Source organism: Alligator sinensis, unplaced genomic scaffold (assembly GCF_000455745.1).
Source record: "Alligator sinensis unplaced genomic scaffold, ASM45574v1 scaffold1131_1, whole genome shotgun sequence".
In the NCBI taxonomy this organism is placed as follows: domain Eukaryota; kingdom Metazoa; phylum Chordata; order Crocodylia; family Alligatoridae; genus Alligator; species Alligator sinensis.
In genome coordinates this window covers 151502-170754 of record NW_005842218.1, presented here as the reverse complement: position 1 = coordinate 170754, position 19253 = coordinate 151502, and the positions used below count along the sequence as shown (strand labels likewise).

The following is a 19253-nucleotide window of genomic DNA, read 5'->3' as shown; positions in this document are numbered from 1 at the left end:
GCCTGTATTTACCTGAATCCAAAACACCTTTGAAGTAAGACGACGACGCCCCCCCCCCCCCCCCCAGTTAGATTCTATGCATGGAAAATTATTAATTTATTTAGTTTTCCATGTATAAAATCTAATTATTGCAGGGTTGTCTTAAATGTATCCACCCCTCTGCTGTGGTAGGGATAGCAGTGGCACAGCCAGACCCCAACCCCTTGCCCTCCCTACCTCCCCCCCTTACCTGTCCCTCCCCCCCAGCTTGTCTCCCCCACTGCCTGCCTCCTCACCTACTGTCTCCCATGTCTGTGCCCACTGCCCCCCGTGACTATTTGTTCCCCTGCTACCTGTCCCCAGTGTCCTCTCCCTACATCCCCAACCCTGGCCCATCCCAGCTAGGCAGAAGCAGCAGCTTCTGAACCAGCTGGGTCAGAGCCAGAGGGGCTGGAGCTAGGGCCTGGGCAGAAGCCAAGTCCTGGGGCAGGGGCAGCAGGCTGCATGGTCTCCCCTACACTCCCGTGCCATACACCGCAGATCTCCCCCATGTGCTTTTCCCACCTCCCCCACCATGCAGGCTTTCTTCCCTATTCCTCCAAACTGCGGGCCCCCTCTCCTGCCTCACAAATGGCCCCAGGCCAGGGCAGGAGGCAGCTCAGCTCTGGCTTTGGCCCCAAAGCCAGAGCTATACCTCCCCCTGGCCCGGGCCACTACTCATATCTAAAATGAGCCTTTTTTCCTCACATGTGGAATGCGGAAAAACCCTCAGCTTGGATTCTAGTAAATGTATGTTAGTTTTATCTTTTTTATGTTTGTTTGTTTCTTTAACCCTAAACTGAAGTATCAAAATTTGGATATTAAATTTATAAATATAAATTGGAAAACTATAGCATTTTACATGTTTACCCTATGTGTTTCCTTATTTTCTGTCAAATTGCAATTGTAGCTCTCCATTCGAGACCTGATCTTACGTCCCTTGCATTTAATGAAAAGAGTCCATTGATTTCCATATTTCTGGATGAGATTCTTGGTAGGATAGTGTGACTTGCTTACAAACCACAGAACTTGTGCTAGAAGTATAAACTGTTAACTGATACATGGATTACCTACTCTTAGGCTGCTTACAGACATTAAAAAAACATGCTTTACTGGAAGCAGCAGGACCTAACTTGGACTTGGCTCTGCAGCATCTGTATAGATTGGGCGCTTCAGCAGGGTTAGTGCTTTTATCAATAGCTAATTGAATTAGCTTCAAGATAAAAGTGCCAAAAAAGCCCCACTAAAGCATCCAATATATATAAATGGTGGGTGAGCCAGGTACAGCTAATGCACCACCTCTTCAGGCTATGCTCTGGGCTCGGCATGTTAGTGCGCCGAGTTTAAAGTGCATTTTGAGGGGTTTTTAACATCTGTAAGCAGCCTTAGAGACTAAATAGTAGCCAAATGGATCAAACATTTATTAGAAAAGCATGCTGACAAAATTGTAGCCCAGCATATTTTGAGGCAGATTTCATAAGACATGTGGTAAGTAACATCCTGGTAAGAATCAGATTCAGGCCCAAGCAAGGAGATATTTAATGCATTTTTAAGATATTTATCACATACTAGCAAAAGAGAAAATGCCCTAGTCAGTAATTTCTACATATATTCTCTATTATTTCAAATGCTGCTAAGATAATACTCATTTTCATTCCTCAGATTCCATTTTTATTTATCTTCTGTCCTAATTTCTCTTTCACTACTTTGACTTCTTACTTGTAGTGATTGGATTACATCTTTCTGAGCAGAGGTGTGGAAAACATAATATTATTTTCTTGCTTTCATTTTCTTTAATCTGGAATTATATATATAAATGTAATGTGTTTCCTGCATGATTATTTAGTACTGTTTTTCCAGAGATTGTTTAAAATATTTTGCAAATTATTTTGTTGGTCAGTTCAGTGCGAGTCAATCTTCTGAAATTACATTTGCAGTAGTTTAAATCTTGAGACCCAATGAAAGTTCACATGGCTAACAGACCATGTCAGTGAAGGAAAAGTCCATCAATAGCTAATTGATGAATCTTTAAAAAAAATAAATAATTTTTCATAAGATTTTTTCATTGTATCTACTTAGACTTTTCTTCATGACTAGATGATTACAATTCATTGTTGACCATCCATTTAATTTTTCAGAAGCAAAACATTAATGGCAAAACTATTTTGTACTCCATATCAGTATATAATGTTTCAGAATACATAAGCTTATTCTTGCATTATTTCTTAACAGAAAAAAGAAAGTCAGTGGCAAAAAGTGCATTATCTGATGGAATTTTCTGAATGGTTATACTGCAATCAGTTTCCTCTTGATGATGTTATTAAACACCTGGATTGGGCAATAAATATCTTGCTACATATGAAATTTGCCACAAAACCTCTTGAAGAAGGTGGTGTGTACCAGTCTTTTGACATAATTTATTTGTAATAATTGTAGTGTGTACTTTTTGTCTTACTAACTTTACGGATAAAGGCATATATGATCATTTAAAATATATAAATACACCTTTTTATTGTACATGCATCTTCATTTACAAAAGAGAATAATACAAAATCAAAATGAAAAATAAGCTTAGAACCTGTCTGGACTGCTTCCATAGTTCTCCCAAAAACACTGTGGAGGAGTCTGCTTACCCCACCCACTCCTGATCTTCACATGCCAAACCTGGAAACTGCCCCTGAGCACATCCCCACTCACTGTTTCTAATCACATCAGACCAAGATCTCAAGAGCACCAAGGAGGGCTTCTTGAGGGTGGCTTTGGAGACTCATTTCCAGGTTTAAAGCAAGAGAGGGTGGACAGGAAGTGGACAAGGTAATGCTCATTTAGAGGAAATGAAGGTGGCTAGGAAGTGTTTCTTAGTGGCAGTAGCATAACTGATGGGGAGTGACCAGGGCTGAAGCCCTGGGTGCCACCTTTGTGGCGGAGCACAGAAGTAGCCTTGGGTCCAGAACTTCACTCCTGTGCCTCAGCTTAGTCATATTCTCTGCTCCTCAGTCACTTTTGAGCACACATTGCTAGTGCCTCAATGAACGTTTTTAATCGAGTGTTCCACCGTCTAATTTAAAAAACAAAGGTATACAGTCTAAATCAGCATCTATTCCACTGCCATTCTCTTTTCATGTAAACAGATGTGATGGATCAAAACAGAACAAACTGTGTCTTGCAATTGTAAAAGACATATTATGCACTATGGCTCTGCTAACATTCATAAAATTAAAATTGCATTGACCATCATGTTCTATTCATATGTTTTCTTTAAGTGTTAATTATTATCTATAAGTTCATAGAAATTAAAAATCTCTTTTAATAATACTTCCAATCCATTCCACATTATTTTATTGGTTCCTTACATTAGTCCGTTTTCAGAAGTAAAACATTAAGTGTTTTATATAAACTTCGCATTGTGGCATTTCAATATTGTGTTGCAGGAGAATTCTGCAATTCCAGTACTTCCCTTTAAGCTTAAAGTCCTAAAAAATCGTCGGTTTTGATCTGTCCTTCAGAGGGTCAGAGGGATTTTGTGTATCTATAAAGCAAAAAAAGACTTGAGCTTTTTTGAGACGCCTGAAATATGCAGTAAAACTATGCAATAGAGTATTAGAGAGATGATTATACCAGCTTTGTAAGTAACAGAGCACCATTATATTGATCTCTCAAGGGCCCTCCTATTCACAACTTTGATAAGGTAGACATAATTAGGTGAGGGTGAATTTATTTTGACTTTCAATTTTTGTCAGACCTTTTAGACTTCATGTAAGTACATCCTTTTTAAGTTTCTTATTAATAAAAATATGATAGAAGTAATACTGCATTTTCATAACAATAACACCTTTGCTAAGTTGGATTTTCACTTTTCTAGTAATATCATCTTCCTACCAATAGATTGACTGACATTTCTACTTCAGAAATGCAGCCTTTAAATACAGGACAATATAAAAATCATTTGGATATTGTTTTTATTGTAATCTGTGGGGGCTATTTTTTAACAGAAAAAAACCTCATAAAGGAAACTCCATCATCATCAGAGCTGATGATAGACCTTGGGAAAAAAAATACAATTCCCCAAGTGGCTTTTCAAGATCTACAAAATATAAGGCAACTGGAAAATTTATTTAGAGCCTATACCTTAATAGCTATAATTTCTGGCCGTAGTTCACCTTATCACCAACAACACTGTTTGATGGCATATGCTTGTATCATTCGTATCTGGCAGGTAAGAAGATAAAATAAACTAATGTATGGCAATGTGTTTATATATAGATAAATGTATACTAGCCACATTTAATATAACTACACTATGTCTTTATTATAATACACCTACTTTTACTGTATAGTTAAGATTTTTTATTTCTGTATATTACATTAAGAAAATATTTATCCTAAGAATCTTGAGAAGACCTCAGTGTAGTTAAAGTTCTTCCAACAGTCATTTGAAGAAAAGTATTGGTTAGCCAACAGCTATGTCTGTATATATGAAGCAAATCCCTATGGTTTCTTTTCTGAAAGGTTTTAAACTGTACTTTTTAAACTACTCACAAAAGAGTAACCATGACTGGAGAAGCTACATAATTTACAGTTATTGTTGAAGAATTATAATTATAAATAGGTAATGTCTTAGATCGTTTCAAAGGGTGCATCATTTAACATAAAAGAATTATCTGACTTAAATCAGCAGTAGAATTGATTTAACTATCCATTAAGCTTCGTGAAACTAGAATGCTTTAATATTCACTCAGCGTTATTAATTTTCTAAACGAATCACTTTTGACTGTTCTATAACATTTCAAAACTCATCTAATGAACCTCATTAAATGCTCTCTTCCTGCATTGATGTATATGCCTAATTTCCATGAACATTAATGAGAGTTACAGCAAGCATCAGAAGAAGCATACTATTCTGTATTTATTTTGTACGTACCAGTTAATGCCACATGTTGTTGTAAGTGGTAGGATAAGAATTAGTGCCTAGTGATCTGCAAACTAGGCTCCATATAAAAAAGTTATAGGCAGGGTAAAGATGTATGTTATAGACTAACTATACATCCTTTCATAGCATTTGTTGAAGTGAGGTCTTGCTCATGAATCTCTGATTCAGTTAGTTTATAAGGTGTCTCTACCCATCCTTTTTCAGGACTTCAGATTAGCATAGTTAACTATCTCTCTTGAATGAGCTGTAGGTTGTGTGTTGTTTTCTACCGTGATTCCTAATGTTGATGATTGTTTAGTATAAGAGCTTCTAATTGAACACTGTATTGCTAATTATTGGGTTGGATTATATAATGTATCAGAAAATTGGAAAAAGGAATTTTGAAAAGCAAAATACTGGTGGCTAACATTTCCAATTTCACATTATCCAAATTCTCAATATGCTTTGCTCGACTGAGCTTGTCTGCCTCTGTAGAGTAAGAGAAACAGTAAGATATAAGTTCATTCTAGAAGTCAAAATAATGCTAGGAGTCAACATAAAGTGCATCTATCAATCCCTGTACAATAGCAGTACCTGTCTGAGGGGTAATGCATAAAAGTGAAAATTACTGTGAGCAGCAGATTAGCCAAAAAAGATACTTTAGAAAAGAAAGTTATTTTAAAAGATACCAGGAAGCTTGTTAGACTCCCTGTGTAATGGGGATAAATAAGCACAAGAACAGATTTGATCAAAATGAATGAGAAAAAAAGATGAGTTAAAAGTATTTAAATGCCTTAGCATAGGGGTGGGCAATTATTTGGGCCCACAAACCACATAGGCAGTTTTAGAGAGCTGCTGCGGGTGGCGCCTCCCCGCGCCCCCCCCGCAACATCCTGGAGCCTGTGTGCCCTGCAGGCCCTCCCTGCCACCACCACCAGCAACAGCTGTGTACACAGCCTCAGCGCTGCCCCACCCCAGGGCCACTCTGGACTCACCCCAGCTGGGCTGCCCTGGGGCTCCTCTCCACCACCACCGCTGCCCTCTTGGGCAGCCCAGAGGTGGCACTGGTGGCGGTGGCAGAGAGGAGCCACAGGGCACCCTGAGTGCGGGCTCTGGAAAACAGCAGCAAGAAGGGCCCAGCAGTGGTGAGGGGGAAGCAGCTGCTTTTCCCATACTCCCAATAGTAGCTTAGATTCATAGATTCATAGATGCTAGGGTCGGAAGGGACCTCAATAGATCATCAAGTCCGACCCCTTGCATAGGCAGGAAAGTGCTGGGTTCAGATGACCCCAGCTAGATGCCTATCTAACCTCCTCTTGAAGACCCCCAGGGTAGGGGAGAGCACCACCTCTCTTGGGAGCCCATTCCAGACCTTGGCCACTCTAACTGTGAAGAAGTTCTTCCTAATGTCCAGTCTAAATCTGCTCTCTGTTATCTTGTGGCCATTATTTCTTGTAACCCCCGGGGGCGCCTTGGTAAATAAAACCTCACCAATTCCCTCCTGTGCCCCTGTGATGAACTTATAGGCAGCCACAAGGCTCCAGGTTATCCGCATCCCTCTTGAAGTGCGGTGCCCAAAAGTGCACGCAGTATTCCAACTGCGGTCTGACCAGCGCCCGATAGAGGGGAAGTATCACCTCCTTGGATCTATTCGTCATGCATCTGCTGATGCACGATAAAGTGCCATTAGCTTTTCTGATGGCTTCGTCACACTGCCAACTCATGTTCATCTTGGAGTCCACTAGGATTCCAAGATCCCTTTCCGCTTCTGTTCCACCAAGCAGGTCATTCCCTAGGCTGTAGGTATGCTGGACATTTTTCCTCCCTAGGTGCAGCACTTTGCATTTCTCCTTGTTGAATTGCATTCTGTTGTTTTCCACCCACATGACCAACCTGTCCAGGTCTGCTTGTAGTTGTTCCCTGCCCTCCAGCGTGTCCACTTCTCCCCACAGTTTTGTCATCCGTAAACTTGGACAGAGTACACTTCACTCCCTCGTGCAGGTCGCTGATGAAGATATTGAAGAGTATCGGTCCAAGGACCGAGTCCTGCGGGACCCCACTGCCCACACCCTTCCAGGTCGATACCGACCCATCCACTACGACCTCTGTGTGTGACCCTCTAGCCAATTCGCCACCCACCGGACTGTGTAGTCATCCAGCTTCTACCTGGCTGCTTCTGCTACCACCACTGTGATTGTGAGCAGGCAGATCCAGAGCAGGTGCAGGGTAGGCCAGGGTCAGGCCTATGCACATGGATCCTGTCTGGTCCAGCCCTGGTCCTTTCCGGTCAGGGTGGGTAAAGTGCGGGTGCTCCCCACCAGTCTCCATGGGGCTGGGGCTGGGGCCAGGGCAGTCGGAAGGAACCACCACCACCGGGGCTGCCTCGAACTGGAGTCCAGCCACAGAGCCACCCCTGCCCCGCTGCATGCCTGGGGGTGGCAGCATGCACCATAAGCTGGATGGTGTCTGGGTCAGGCAGGACTGAGGGACCCGCTGTGGGGCAGATAAAGTTATCCAGCCCTGGGACTGGATCCAGCCCGCAGGCTATATTTTGCCCACTCCTGCCTTAGACTGTTTTGCTTATTTTTATTTCCAGAGGAGACTTTAGAGGGACAAGGCAACAAGGAGCACATCTACATAAGATGTTTACTATGGAGTTGCCTAATTAGCTCTGCAGTAAATGTCTCCATGTTTACTTATGCTGCTCTATTAGGCCACAGGAAACTAAAAAACTCTGCAGCAGGGTAGTACTTGTAAATACAAGTACTATCCTGCTACAGAGGGTTTTTTGTGCACAGCAGCACATGTGTAGACACTGACAGGGCTGGCTGGGGCACAAGAGTTCTTCAGTGCGGGGGTTGCCTGCCAGCTAGCCCCTCATTGGAGTATCCTGGTGCCCCAGCCAGCTGCTCCACAGCCCATGGAGCCTGTCAGGAGCAGCCCTGGGCTGGCAGGCTGACCCCCTGAACCTCCAGCAGCCAGGTCTGCTCCTGCCTGGCTCAACATGCTGTGGTCCCAGGTGCATGTTCAAACGGCGTGCCTGGGTGCAATAAACTCAGATGCAATATGTGCCAAAGTTTATTGCTGCAAATTAATTGTACATGTAGATGTGCCCAGAGTGATTTTTTTGAAAGTTTAAATAAACTCATTACAATACCAGATGCCCCTGATTTAAAAATAATGCAATGCACTGAGAACCCAGTTAAAAATTGGGTCATGGAACAAACAGACATTATATCAGTTTAGTCCACAGGATGTCTAAGGTCTTATAAAGGATTTTTGATCATCTCTCACAAAATAGTTTGTGAAGTTCTTGCTGAATTACTGCCATAATTATGTTTGAGGGTCACAGCCAATTCATTCCTGGATGTACCTAAAATCTAGGTTGGCTTAGATAAGTGACAAGTATCTTCCCTTGCCACCCATGTCAATGCCATATCCACCAAGCTACTGAGTCAAAATCCCTTTACATGACATCTCAGTGGCCTCATAGGTATGGTTAGGGCCTTAGAAGTTGGAGATGCACTTTCAAATCCTCTCAGGATGTTGAGGGCCTACAACCTAGTTCTCCTGCTTCTTGGGAGAGTGCTTTAACTACTAGATTACTAGTTATAATGGGTGACATAGCTCATCATCATTGGATTTTAATTGAATTCAGGGCTGTTGGAATGAATGTGTGCTTAGAGCATGCCTAGTGATTTGGCTCTATCTTGGTACTTTTATGCCTTCCTGATCCCAAACTGGATTGCAGTATGCTTGAGAAGGTCTCAGGTGTTCACAGTGGCATGATCGTGTGTATACATAAACTGAAGTACATCCTTAATTAAGATTGATACCAATAACTTTACCAGGACTGAAACCATCAAAGCTTACCTGCCACAAGACAGATTTTTTTCCAGGAATTTTCATATACCTACGAATTAATCTGAAGAATTAATACCTACAATTAATCTGCAACATGTGAAAGCTGTATCTTGTCACAAACTCCCAATTCATATTTGGTATGGAAAATGCTTCATCTTCTGTGTCCAACCACAACAAATATGTTTAGCCATAATGCTTCAGCAGCTTTTAGATGCAGTATGGTGAGAAGTGCCTGAATGAAGTCTTATAATGTGTAGCAGCCTTTGAATACTCTTTAGTCAGTGGCATATGATTTAAAGTTTATTAGCTAAGGACAGCATTTAACAGAAAAAAGTAATTATTAGCAGTTAACTAGTAAATAATTGTAATAATTTTGTTATTTAGGTTTCCCTGTCAGCAGCAGGATCTGTTATAAAAGTATTAGCAAAGCCATCACAAACAGCTGCTTTTCAGAATGTCCAGCCAAACACTCTTAAGAAAGATAAAGGCAATAAAGATACAAAACAAGTAAGACGGAGAGGGAAGGTAACCCTGTGTGTATGTTTGCGTATGTAGTGTTTTTTGTTTTATTTTTTATTTTTATGAAAAATAATTATGTCGATGGGATCAGTTCAAGTACAGAATCATAGAAACTAGTGGCACAATGCTCTTCCCTCCACCCCAGTGCTTTCCCCTGTGAAAGCCCTAGAATCTTGAAAATATTTATCAGTGAGAGAATACTTCTGAATCCAGGTTTTGTATTTGCTGAGGACATCAGGTTACAAGAACTTTTTAAAATTTATTTTGGTTTCCTGCTGCTTTTCAGGTGGAATCCACCACCCCCAAAAAAGGCAAAGCTAAAAAGGATACCAAACAGGTATTTTTCTTTTGTTGTGTTTAATTAAGTAAATATTTACTGGCTAGAAATGTAAAGCTCAATCTAAAACATTCCTTTATTATAGGCACAAGCTTCAGTTACAAAAGACAAACCTAAACAGAAAGGACAAGTGGATACCTTACCAGCAAGTGTGGAGGAATGGGCTACCTATGATTGTCCTGATGAAGTTAGAGATGCTTTTAAACAGGAAGAAAGCTCTTGTGGTATTAACCAGGATAACATTCGGGTACCTGTAAGTACACTTTTGAAAACTGCAATGCAGTCATTACTTTAAGGAACAAAAGCCGTGAACAATTTCAGACATCAGTTTTCCTGTCTATATAGTAAAGACTGTATTTGTATAATTTTTAGAAAGATTATTTTTCTCTAATCCCTTTTTTTCTTGACTACTTGATATTCCTTCCAGGTCTTTTTCTTTGATTCTATTCTGAATTCTATAGTTAAAGTAGTATTATGGAAGAGACTTAATTTGTGTAATAAAATTACTGTGAGTGGGTGTATACACACATGCATGCACACTACTTCTCTTCCATAAGTTAAGTTGAGTTCACTTCCACAAGGCAGGATCATTCCTATCCAAACCATCCCAAACAAATGTTTGTCTGACTTTCCCTTAGAAGCCTTTAATGATGGAGATACCACAACCTCAGCGGACATTTTTGTTTTAATGTTAACTACCCTCAAAGACAGAAAATTCTTTCTTATATCCAGCCTGTATCTCACTTGATGAAATTTAAGGCCATTATTCTTTGTAGAAAAAAAGGGATTAGAGAAAAATTGCGCGCGTGTGTGTGTGTACACACACTTAGGTGCTATTTCAGTTTAAAAATTTGTATAAATATGAATATTATACTTGATGCATTTAGAGATTTCTGTTTAGTTTTTGTTTTTTATTAAATTTTTGGCAATTGATGGAAGAACTAATAGTACTGTTTAAAAATATAATCAGTTGGCATAGAATTTAATGTCGAATTTAATTTTAGACTTACACATTATATTTTATGGACCTTTTGGCTAAGGAGCTGCAGAAGATTTCTTGCATCCATTTGATTCTTCCCATCTTTCAGCTTGCTGAGGTTATTGCTCATGAAGTTCTGGAAAGTAAAAGTCTTTCTGATCTCTATCGTCTCCGGTTTGTATTGGTTATTTTCTTTTCCAAAATGGGAGTTATGCGGTCTTTGGGATTGGAAATCAGAATCATTCCAACCTTAAATTATGGTTTTCTTTCTTTTTTATGGCTTTAAAGTCAGTGGTGCTCCTTATGTTGACAATTAATAGTTTAGGATAATCTGCGGGCCAGCCTTTTTGCTTGTACCAGCAAAAGGACAAAATGTATTAATGCCTTGCATTATGTTAGCCTGCCCATGTGAAGCAAGTGTTATCTTTTAAAGTCTTTCATTTTTGGTGGCCAAAATTCCATAGCCCTCACTTACTTTTCTGATCAGATTAATAATATAGTATCTGTAAATTGCTAAGTGTTAAATGTTAAAAATGTTTAATGTTCAGGAAAGTGAATTTGTGTGTTCAATACCATTGCCAGTTTAAAACAATATTTGTGACATTTCATAAAATAATAGCCCTTAGTATCTAGATAGACCTTGACATTTGCAAAGCTGGTTTTTTAAAGCCCCTGAAACTGGACTGTCAGCAGTATTCTCAGAACACATGTTCACCTAATTACTGTAGTTACGCTCACAAATACAAGTATAAAATGGAGTTTTGAATTAGGAAACCAAAAGGCATTTCAAAGTTGGCAAGAACTATTTTAGATAGGTCATGTTGTATTATGTAAATGCAACTCTTCAGAGAAAAACAGAAATAATGTTCAGTTAATACACACATTTTGTAGTGCCATAGCATTGGAAATTATATTTGAGACTTTTCATCCTTATATATCTAATTTCACTTGAATATACTCTTCCAAGAATTTTATAGATTATTTAATCCATTTTAAACTTTTCTTAGATAAGAATACAAGCTTATAAACAGGAATGAATGGAAAGCATAAAAATATACCTCAAAATAGGGTACATTTATATCAAGAAATGTTAGGAGTTTTTTGTGATTGCCATGGAAATTTATTTTCTTGTTTTCAAAGAATTGCCCTGATATGTTTGGATATGAAGTTGAATCAGGCATCTTCATATCATGAGAAGGCAGTTGGAGAAGCATATATCAATGAAGTGGAACAAGCAATGTATGTGTTCTTATTACAGTAAGCGTTATGTATGCATCTTTATTTTCCATGGTTAAAAATGAGTAATATGTAAAAAAAAATATTTTTAAAGTGCCTTTCCTATCAGCAGCTTTGCTAAATTTGGGGCAGTGCACAAGTTGTTTGAGATTTGCTACATATTTAAGAACCGCTGGCATAAAAACATGTAGTATAGTAACATTTCAGGTTTAAAAGTGTTTTTAAAAATAAGTTTTCATTTGCTTCCTCCCCCCCCCCTCTCCAATTTAGGTGTAGACAAGAGATTGCACTGGAAAAGGAACATAATGTACCACCAAAGGAAGATGAAATAAGTGAATCATTTGAACATACCAAACCAGATGAAAGCCCCTGCAGCAACTCAGTTACAGCAAAGGAAAAGGTTATTTAATTTACTTCCACACATATATGCTATTGAATAAAGTTTCTGTGCTTACTGGCTTTCTAGAAAGATTGCAGTTTGTTGTTGGTTTCAATCAGGCAATTAGTCAGCTGCTTTTAAAATCAGTGTTAAACTCTGGGAGTCTTGTTTCTTGAATTCTTAGATGCTCTTTAAGATTTCTTCCATTTGATTTCTCTGGTTTATGTCACCTGCATGTGAGCTGGGTTTGTCCAACGTGAACAACAGATGTGGGTTTCAGCACGATACAGCAAGAGCTGTATGTATATATGGCCATACAATCCTGGTCTCTGCAACAGCTGACAGGAACAGTTTCCTTTGGATTGCCCAGTGTCAGTGCTAAAGATACAGTAGGAAGAAAAGGAGCTCCAGCCTAAACTTGCAAACACAAATTGCCTTTATGGCACCATAACATTTTTTATAGTGGTCCAGAACTTGAGCAAACAGATGTCTTAGCCCTTTGTCATGGCACAGATACCTAAATGTTGTGACAGTGATGACCCTAGTCATAATTTGTGCTGCCTTTTTGCAGCCAACATCTTTTTGGTTATGGCAAACAAATGCTTTGTGGCTGCCTGCACTCTCCAGCTGCCCTAGGCAGAAGCTTCGCAGGCTTCAGGGGCTCAATCCTGCAAGACAATGGCAAATTGGGGTGAGGCAGGATTGGGTAGTCTTCTGCAGGGGGATTACCTGATGTGCATATCATGCTGCTGTGCCCTGGGTTGGGGTATAGTCTGCAAATGTGGAGGGTGAAACCCCTATGGATGTTTCCCTGTCCGTATCTATATACATGTACTGGGGAAATTTCCTACAGTGTCATTCTCCTGGTGTACATATACTGCTATGCCCTGACATGGGGGACACATCTGTTAGCATGGAGGGGGAAACCCCTATGGGAGTTCCTAACTCTGCACTTGAAGGCACATGCTGTGGGAATCCCCTGCAGGCATATTCTCCTGTACCCTGACATGGGGGGAGGGTCTGCAAGTGTGAGGTTTCTCCTGCTTGTCCATGTGTGTCAAGTCAGGGCGTAGAACCTGGGGTCATTTTCCTGCAGGATCAGGCCCCAGGAGCAGCAGGGGCCCAACCCTGCAGGACAACAGCCCCAGCAACATCTGTAGATATCAGTAAAGCAGATCAGCTCTGCCACAGTATGTTGCTGTACAGCTGATCACACTTCAAAGATGACATCTGTTTCCAGCCTTGATACCATTTTTTCTTCACTTGGTTATCTGACAATTTTCTCTCCCCCTTGCGGGCAGCTTTGGAGGTTGGCACAGATTAGTTCATCTGTTTTACCTCTCCCCTACCTTACTTTAACAGGGCAATATTTTTCCCTTACCTTAGTTACATTCTTATTGCTTTCTATTTTTTATGCTTTTATTTCTATTTCTTTTTATTTCCTTTTTATTTACAAGTATTTCCTTTTTTCCACATTACTTTACTCTCTCCATATGCCCTCTTCCTTCCTGTGAATTCTTCTATGTTGTGTCATTAATAATCTTCTTAATATCATCATCCAGGTCTTCATAAATTGTCCTTCTGACTGTTTTGTTGCTGACAACAAAAGTCAACTTTTTCATATAAGATTGCCATTATTTTTGCTAATCTGAGTTCATTTATATAGTGTCATGTCACTGATTGGTAATGCAGATTCCTTTAGTCCAGGGGCAATTATTTTGGCAATTATTTCAGGCGGAGGGCCGCTTGCCCAGTTTTGGCAAGCTGTCGAGGGTTGCATGGGTAGCCCCACCCCTTCACAGGTGCCCCGCCCCCTTGTCACCATCTTGGGACCAATGTCTCAGGGCCAGCACCAGTGGGGCCCAAAGCGGTGCACAGGCTGGCAAGGGTCTGTGGAGCCAGGCTGGGCTGCACCAGCAGGAAGAGCGAGCTGGCCCAGCTCCATAGAGCCCCTGCCAGCCAGGACCCTGTACCCCTGCTGCCCTGCTCTGGGCCCCACTGGCACTGGCCCCAGGCACCCGCTCACTCCCAGTGCCCCCCATCCCCGCGATACAAGCAGGGGCCATTTGTTCAACCCCGACACCCTGCTCCCCAGCAGGGAATGAGCTAGTGCTTAGCGTGGGGGAAAAGCAGCCCTTCCCCCGCCCCATGGCCAGCGCTCCCTGCTGCAGCTGCTCGCAGCCTGTGCGGGGCTGTCCTGAGCAGGCACAGGCATCCCCACATGGGCAGCAAGCAGCTGCAGCATGGGGCACTGGGCACAGGGCAGAGGAGGAGCCGCTTTTCCCTGCGCTCAACACCAGCTTGTAACCCAGTTTGGTGGTGTTTGCAGACTTGGACAGAGTGCTTTCTACTCCCTCATCCAAGTCCGTGGGGGGCCGGTGGCTGCAGCTGCTGCAGCCCCCCCACGCACTGCGCTAGGCAGTGTTTGCTACCACTGCCTCTAGGCTGCCCAGCATGCGAGCTCCGGGCGGGCAACAGCAGAAAACACTTCCCGGCATGGCAAGCTGGGGGACCACAGCTGCTGCTGCCATGCACAGCCACAACCAGCGAGCCCAGAGCTGGCTACGGGTTACAAGCTGTTGCTAAGCATGGGAAAAAGCAGCCCCTCGCCCATCCCGTGGCTGGGGCCCTGCATTGCAGCCACTTGCAGCCCACGTGGGGCTGCCTGTGCCTACTCAGGACAGCCCCATGTGGGCTGCGAGCGGCTGCAGCCGGGAGCACTAGCCACGGGGAGGGAGAGGGGCCGCTTTTCCCCAGGCTCAGCTTTTCCCCAAGCCACTTTTCCCTGGGCTCCTTCCTGGCCTGGGTTCCTCCCCTGCCCTTCCCCCACCCCCTACCTGAGTTTCCAGCGCAGTGCAGCCACATGGTCCCTGCTGGGGCTTCTGGCTGGGGGGGCGGGCCCAGGAGGGCCCTGCTATTGCAGGAGCCCACCAATCTTCCCTTGAGTCCTACTGCCCCGGTTCCTGTCATTTTTGACAGGAACCAAAGACAGATAAATATTAATTTTCTACATTTTTTAGGGGCCTCACAGGCCGGATAGAATGGCCTTGTGGACCACATGTGGCCCGCAGGCTGTATTTTGCCCACCCCTGCTTTAGTCTTTCATGAAATTCAGATCTCACCGTTAGCATATTTTCTCCTAGAGTTTAATTTAATTTTTATATTATAAAATATGAAATGCATTATTAGATTTAACAAATTAAGTAAGATTTTCAATTTTAATTTGAAATAGTCTAGTTTTATAAAATAAAGTGGTAATTTGAAGATACTTTATTACTTTTCAGATTTTAAAGGTAAATGCGGCAACTGGAAAAGGGCTGAGTGGACTTTCTTTTCCATATCTCTGGATTGACAAAGCTGAAGTACTCATTCAACTGGGCTTGTATCAGCCAGCAAGGCTGCTGCTTGCAGAGGCACACAGTGCAACTCAGGTATGTCGGAAGTAGCTCAAACCTATCAAGCAACATTTAGCAAATCTAAAGAAAAATGTTCAGCATGGCAGAATTATTACTAATGGTAATGATAGTCAATCTGCAAAAACTTTGTATAAAAATTTCCCTTTTTGAGTTTAAATTTGTATTAACCAGAACCAAAACCATTATTAAACTGAGAAGGTAAAAAAAAATCTTGCAAAAATATTGTAGGCAACTGTTGATCCTCTGGATCGTGGTGTACATTCAAGAGGTCTAGTTAGGTCCTGGATGAATCAGCTTGTGGCTGACAAGCCCAATTCAAGAGCAACACAGTTACAATTTTCACAGAACTGTATGTTATCTGAGTTGTGTCCAAGTTTGCAGCATGCTGCTTTCTTCTTTTGCGTTTTGCATCCATCCTCTGGATCAAAGCCACTTTATGTTAAGCTGCATCTAGTGCCAGATGTTCCCTCCAGATTGGACAGGAGTCTGCACGCTCCTCTCAGCTTTCTACATTGATGTTGAATGACTTCATATCATAGAGGGCAACCCTGCTTTCTAGAGCTGTCTAAATCTCAATATACAAAATATTCTTGGAGATATGGCCCCTTCCCATTCTCCTGACATGGCCTTTTCATTGCAACCTTCTCTTCTTTATAGTGGTTTCTAAGTGCACACTCCAGTACCTCTGTGTTTGGTATGCTGTCTTCCCACTTCATTTTCAGGATCTTAAGCAGATGTGGAAGCTGTTCAGTCTCTTGATGTGCCTAGCATAAGTAGTGCACATTTCTGAACCATAAATCAGGGATAACAGCACACAAGTCTCATACATTCACATCTTCACCTTAGCTGATAGTTTGCTGTTATTCCAAGAATATTGAAGTTATTTTTAAAACACTGTAAGAAACCTAAGACCCCTGGCAGATGTTCATATAAAAGGCACCATGGGATCCCAACAACAATCATGGCATGCTAGAGGGACACAGCAGGAAGCTCATTTGTGGGATAAGGGATCAGATCCCAATCATGCCATATTACTAGTGCAGGGGGAGCCTGTGATCAGGATCCCAGACTCCCCTTGCACCAGCAAGTAGCAAGCCAGTCAGATGATCTTCATAGGTCAAGAGCTCCAATATACCCCCAGGGCTGGGAGCACCGATCAGCTGCTGTTTGATCAGTAGCTGCAGCTCTGTCTCTGGGGAGCAGTGTAGCCAAGGTCTCTGATGCCCCCCAGAGTCTGGGAGCACAGATCTGCCCTTTACTCTGATACATGTTTGAAGCAGGGAGTCCTGATCAGCTGCCGCTCTGGGACACAGTGGAGCTGTTGTGCCAAATTTAGTTAAGGGGTGGGGTGAACAGAAATGAAATGATAGGTCAAACTATTCCAGTCTGAAATCCTAATTTATTGAACACATAAGCAACACCATTTTTTTTAAAGCAAGGCTTCAAATGCAGCATCTAACAAGTCCTAACATTCCATATAGATATCCTTACATAAGCCTTCTGTTGGATACAGTGAGTTCAGCTGACTAGGCATTTGTCACTGCACCAGGATTTGCCTGAGTCATCATCATTATCTTGGTTTCAAGTTTCTCTGAATTTGTGATGCCTCTGTTTGCATTTTATGCTGTTTCTTACAGTGTTAGGCAGCTTTCATGGTGCTTGACGTTCAAGTCCTGTGTTCTGTGCAGTTTTTTAACTTAGTTTTGACTGCTGTGATACAATTTCATTTCACTATTTGTCCAATTGCCCTTTTCTGCTCACGTGCTTTCTTTGTGGTTCGTTGCATAACTTTTAGCTCTTCAGTTTCAACACTTGTGTTTAGCCAGCTATGTGTGTGTGTATGTGTGTATATATACATACATATATACATACACATGCATACATACATATATATATAATTTTGCTGTTGTTGTTGCTTAAGCTATGTTCCTTTTGCACAAATATCCACCATTTATATTTCACAATGGTCATCTGTTTTCCTGCTGTTTTGGGCTGTTAAACACATCTTCTTTAACTTTCTTCTGACATGAGTTACAAAAAGGTTTCCTTACACTGTGACCCACTGCTCTGCTTCATTCCGTTAATTATATCAAAGCACAAAATGGTGTTGGTTATGCTAAGTATTTTGCTAAAGCAGCTTTCAGGCCTACGGAGCCAAGTTAAATGAGATACTCCCAGCCTTGGGCATGTACCAGCAGGGGTAGATTCAGGATTTGAAAAATGGAGGTACAGGAGCAGCAATCCTGTGCTGCAGGAGTGGCTGCAACTCCAATTCCCAACCTCTTCTCACCCCCTCCACCCACTAATGTGGGTGGACTACACCATAGAAACCTCCAAGGAAATTTTTTCAAGTCCTCAAAGCAGACAGGCTACACTTCCTGCTTAGGCAGTGAGTGGAGGGGGCAGGTGGGAGTGCTAGTCGCCCCCTGCGAGTGCCAGCTGGGGAGTGGGAGCACTGCAGCCGCTTCCAGGAGCGCCGTGGCCACTTCCAGGAGCACTGCAGCCACTTCCCAGTCAGTGAGTTTTGCCACAGGAGACTCGCTGACTGGTTGCTGGGGAGGCATGTGCCCCTCCTGACAGGTGGCACCAGTCGCCCAAGGACATGATTAACTGACTGATCACATTTTAAGTGTAACATCCACCAGGATTATAAGGCTGAACTGAAAAGAAGTTCAAGATTTAAGGCTGCTTGCAGATGTGGGAGGGAAAAAATGGCACTTTACTTTATTTGGCATGCTCCACGCCGAGCCCAGTGAGTGCCCAGAAGAGGCGGCACGTTAGTTGCACCTGGCTTTCCCAATGCCTGTAGAGATCAGGTGCTTTAGTAGGGATTTTTTGGTGCTTTTATCTAAGAATTGATTGACTCAACTTTAGATTAAAGCACCAAAAAGCCCCACTGAAGCGCACGATCTGTACAGACACTATAGAACCTGGTCAAATCAACATGCTGCTACTTCCAGTACAGCAATTTTTTTTTCCCTCCATGTCTGTCAGTGCCCTAAAAGTAGCACAAACCACTTTACTTCTGACCCTGCATTGATAAGCTAGGAAGTAATATGAACACTAAAAAGTAAATTCAGCCTGCAGATACATGCAGAAACTCCCACAGACTTCACATTTCATTCTAAAAACATAACCCAAAGGATAAGCCTGCACATCACAATGTAGTGCAGTGCAGATAAACTTGGGACAGCTGAGAGAATACCAGAAACAGCATAATGCAGCACACTGCCTTGACTGTACACCTTGCTTCTCAGTAAGGTTTAGTTGTACAGGCACAGCTGTATTACTTCTCATATCCATGGTAACTTATTCAGACCTGGCTCATTCTTTGTATAAGACTGCATTGTGCTTTGTAGCTCCATCCTAACCATTAATAGGAAAAGGTGAGATCTCTTAATTATATTTGAAATACTCTTTTCTTCCACTCTAGGAGCTGAATGATGGTTGTGCTGTGTCAAGGTGCTTATATCTACTTGCTGTACTGGCTAACCTAGAAAAAAACTATGGGCAAGCAAAGGCACTGCTTGAGAAAGCACAGAACATAGGAGGAAAGGAATGGTTTTGGTACAATAGCACTCTGAGTCTCATAGAGG

The 19253-nt window shown here is 42.0% G+C and overlaps 1 protein-coding gene across 1 annotated transcript in view; it reads left to right on the top strand.

Moving 5' to 3' along the window:
• CFAP46 (cilia and flagella associated protein 46) overlaps positions 1 to 19253 on the top strand; it is a 175991-nt gene that overhangs the window by 94581 nt on the left and 62157 nt on the right. Inside the window, 10 exon segments of the mRNA XM_025208066.1 lie at positions 2251 to 2410; positions 4011 to 4234; positions 9176 to 9298; positions 9597 to 9647; positions 9733 to 9900; positions 10652 to 10800; positions 11767 to 11865; positions 12133 to 12262; positions 15526 to 15672; positions 19091 to 19253. The exon segment at positions 19091 to 19253 is cut by the window's right edge and continues 20 nt beyond it. Coding sequence (XP_025063851.1) covers positions 2251 to 2410; positions 4011 to 4234; positions 9176 to 9298; positions 9597 to 9647; positions 9733 to 9900; positions 10652 to 10800; positions 11767 to 11865; positions 12133 to 12262; positions 15526 to 15672; positions 19091 to 19253 — 1414 coding nt within the window.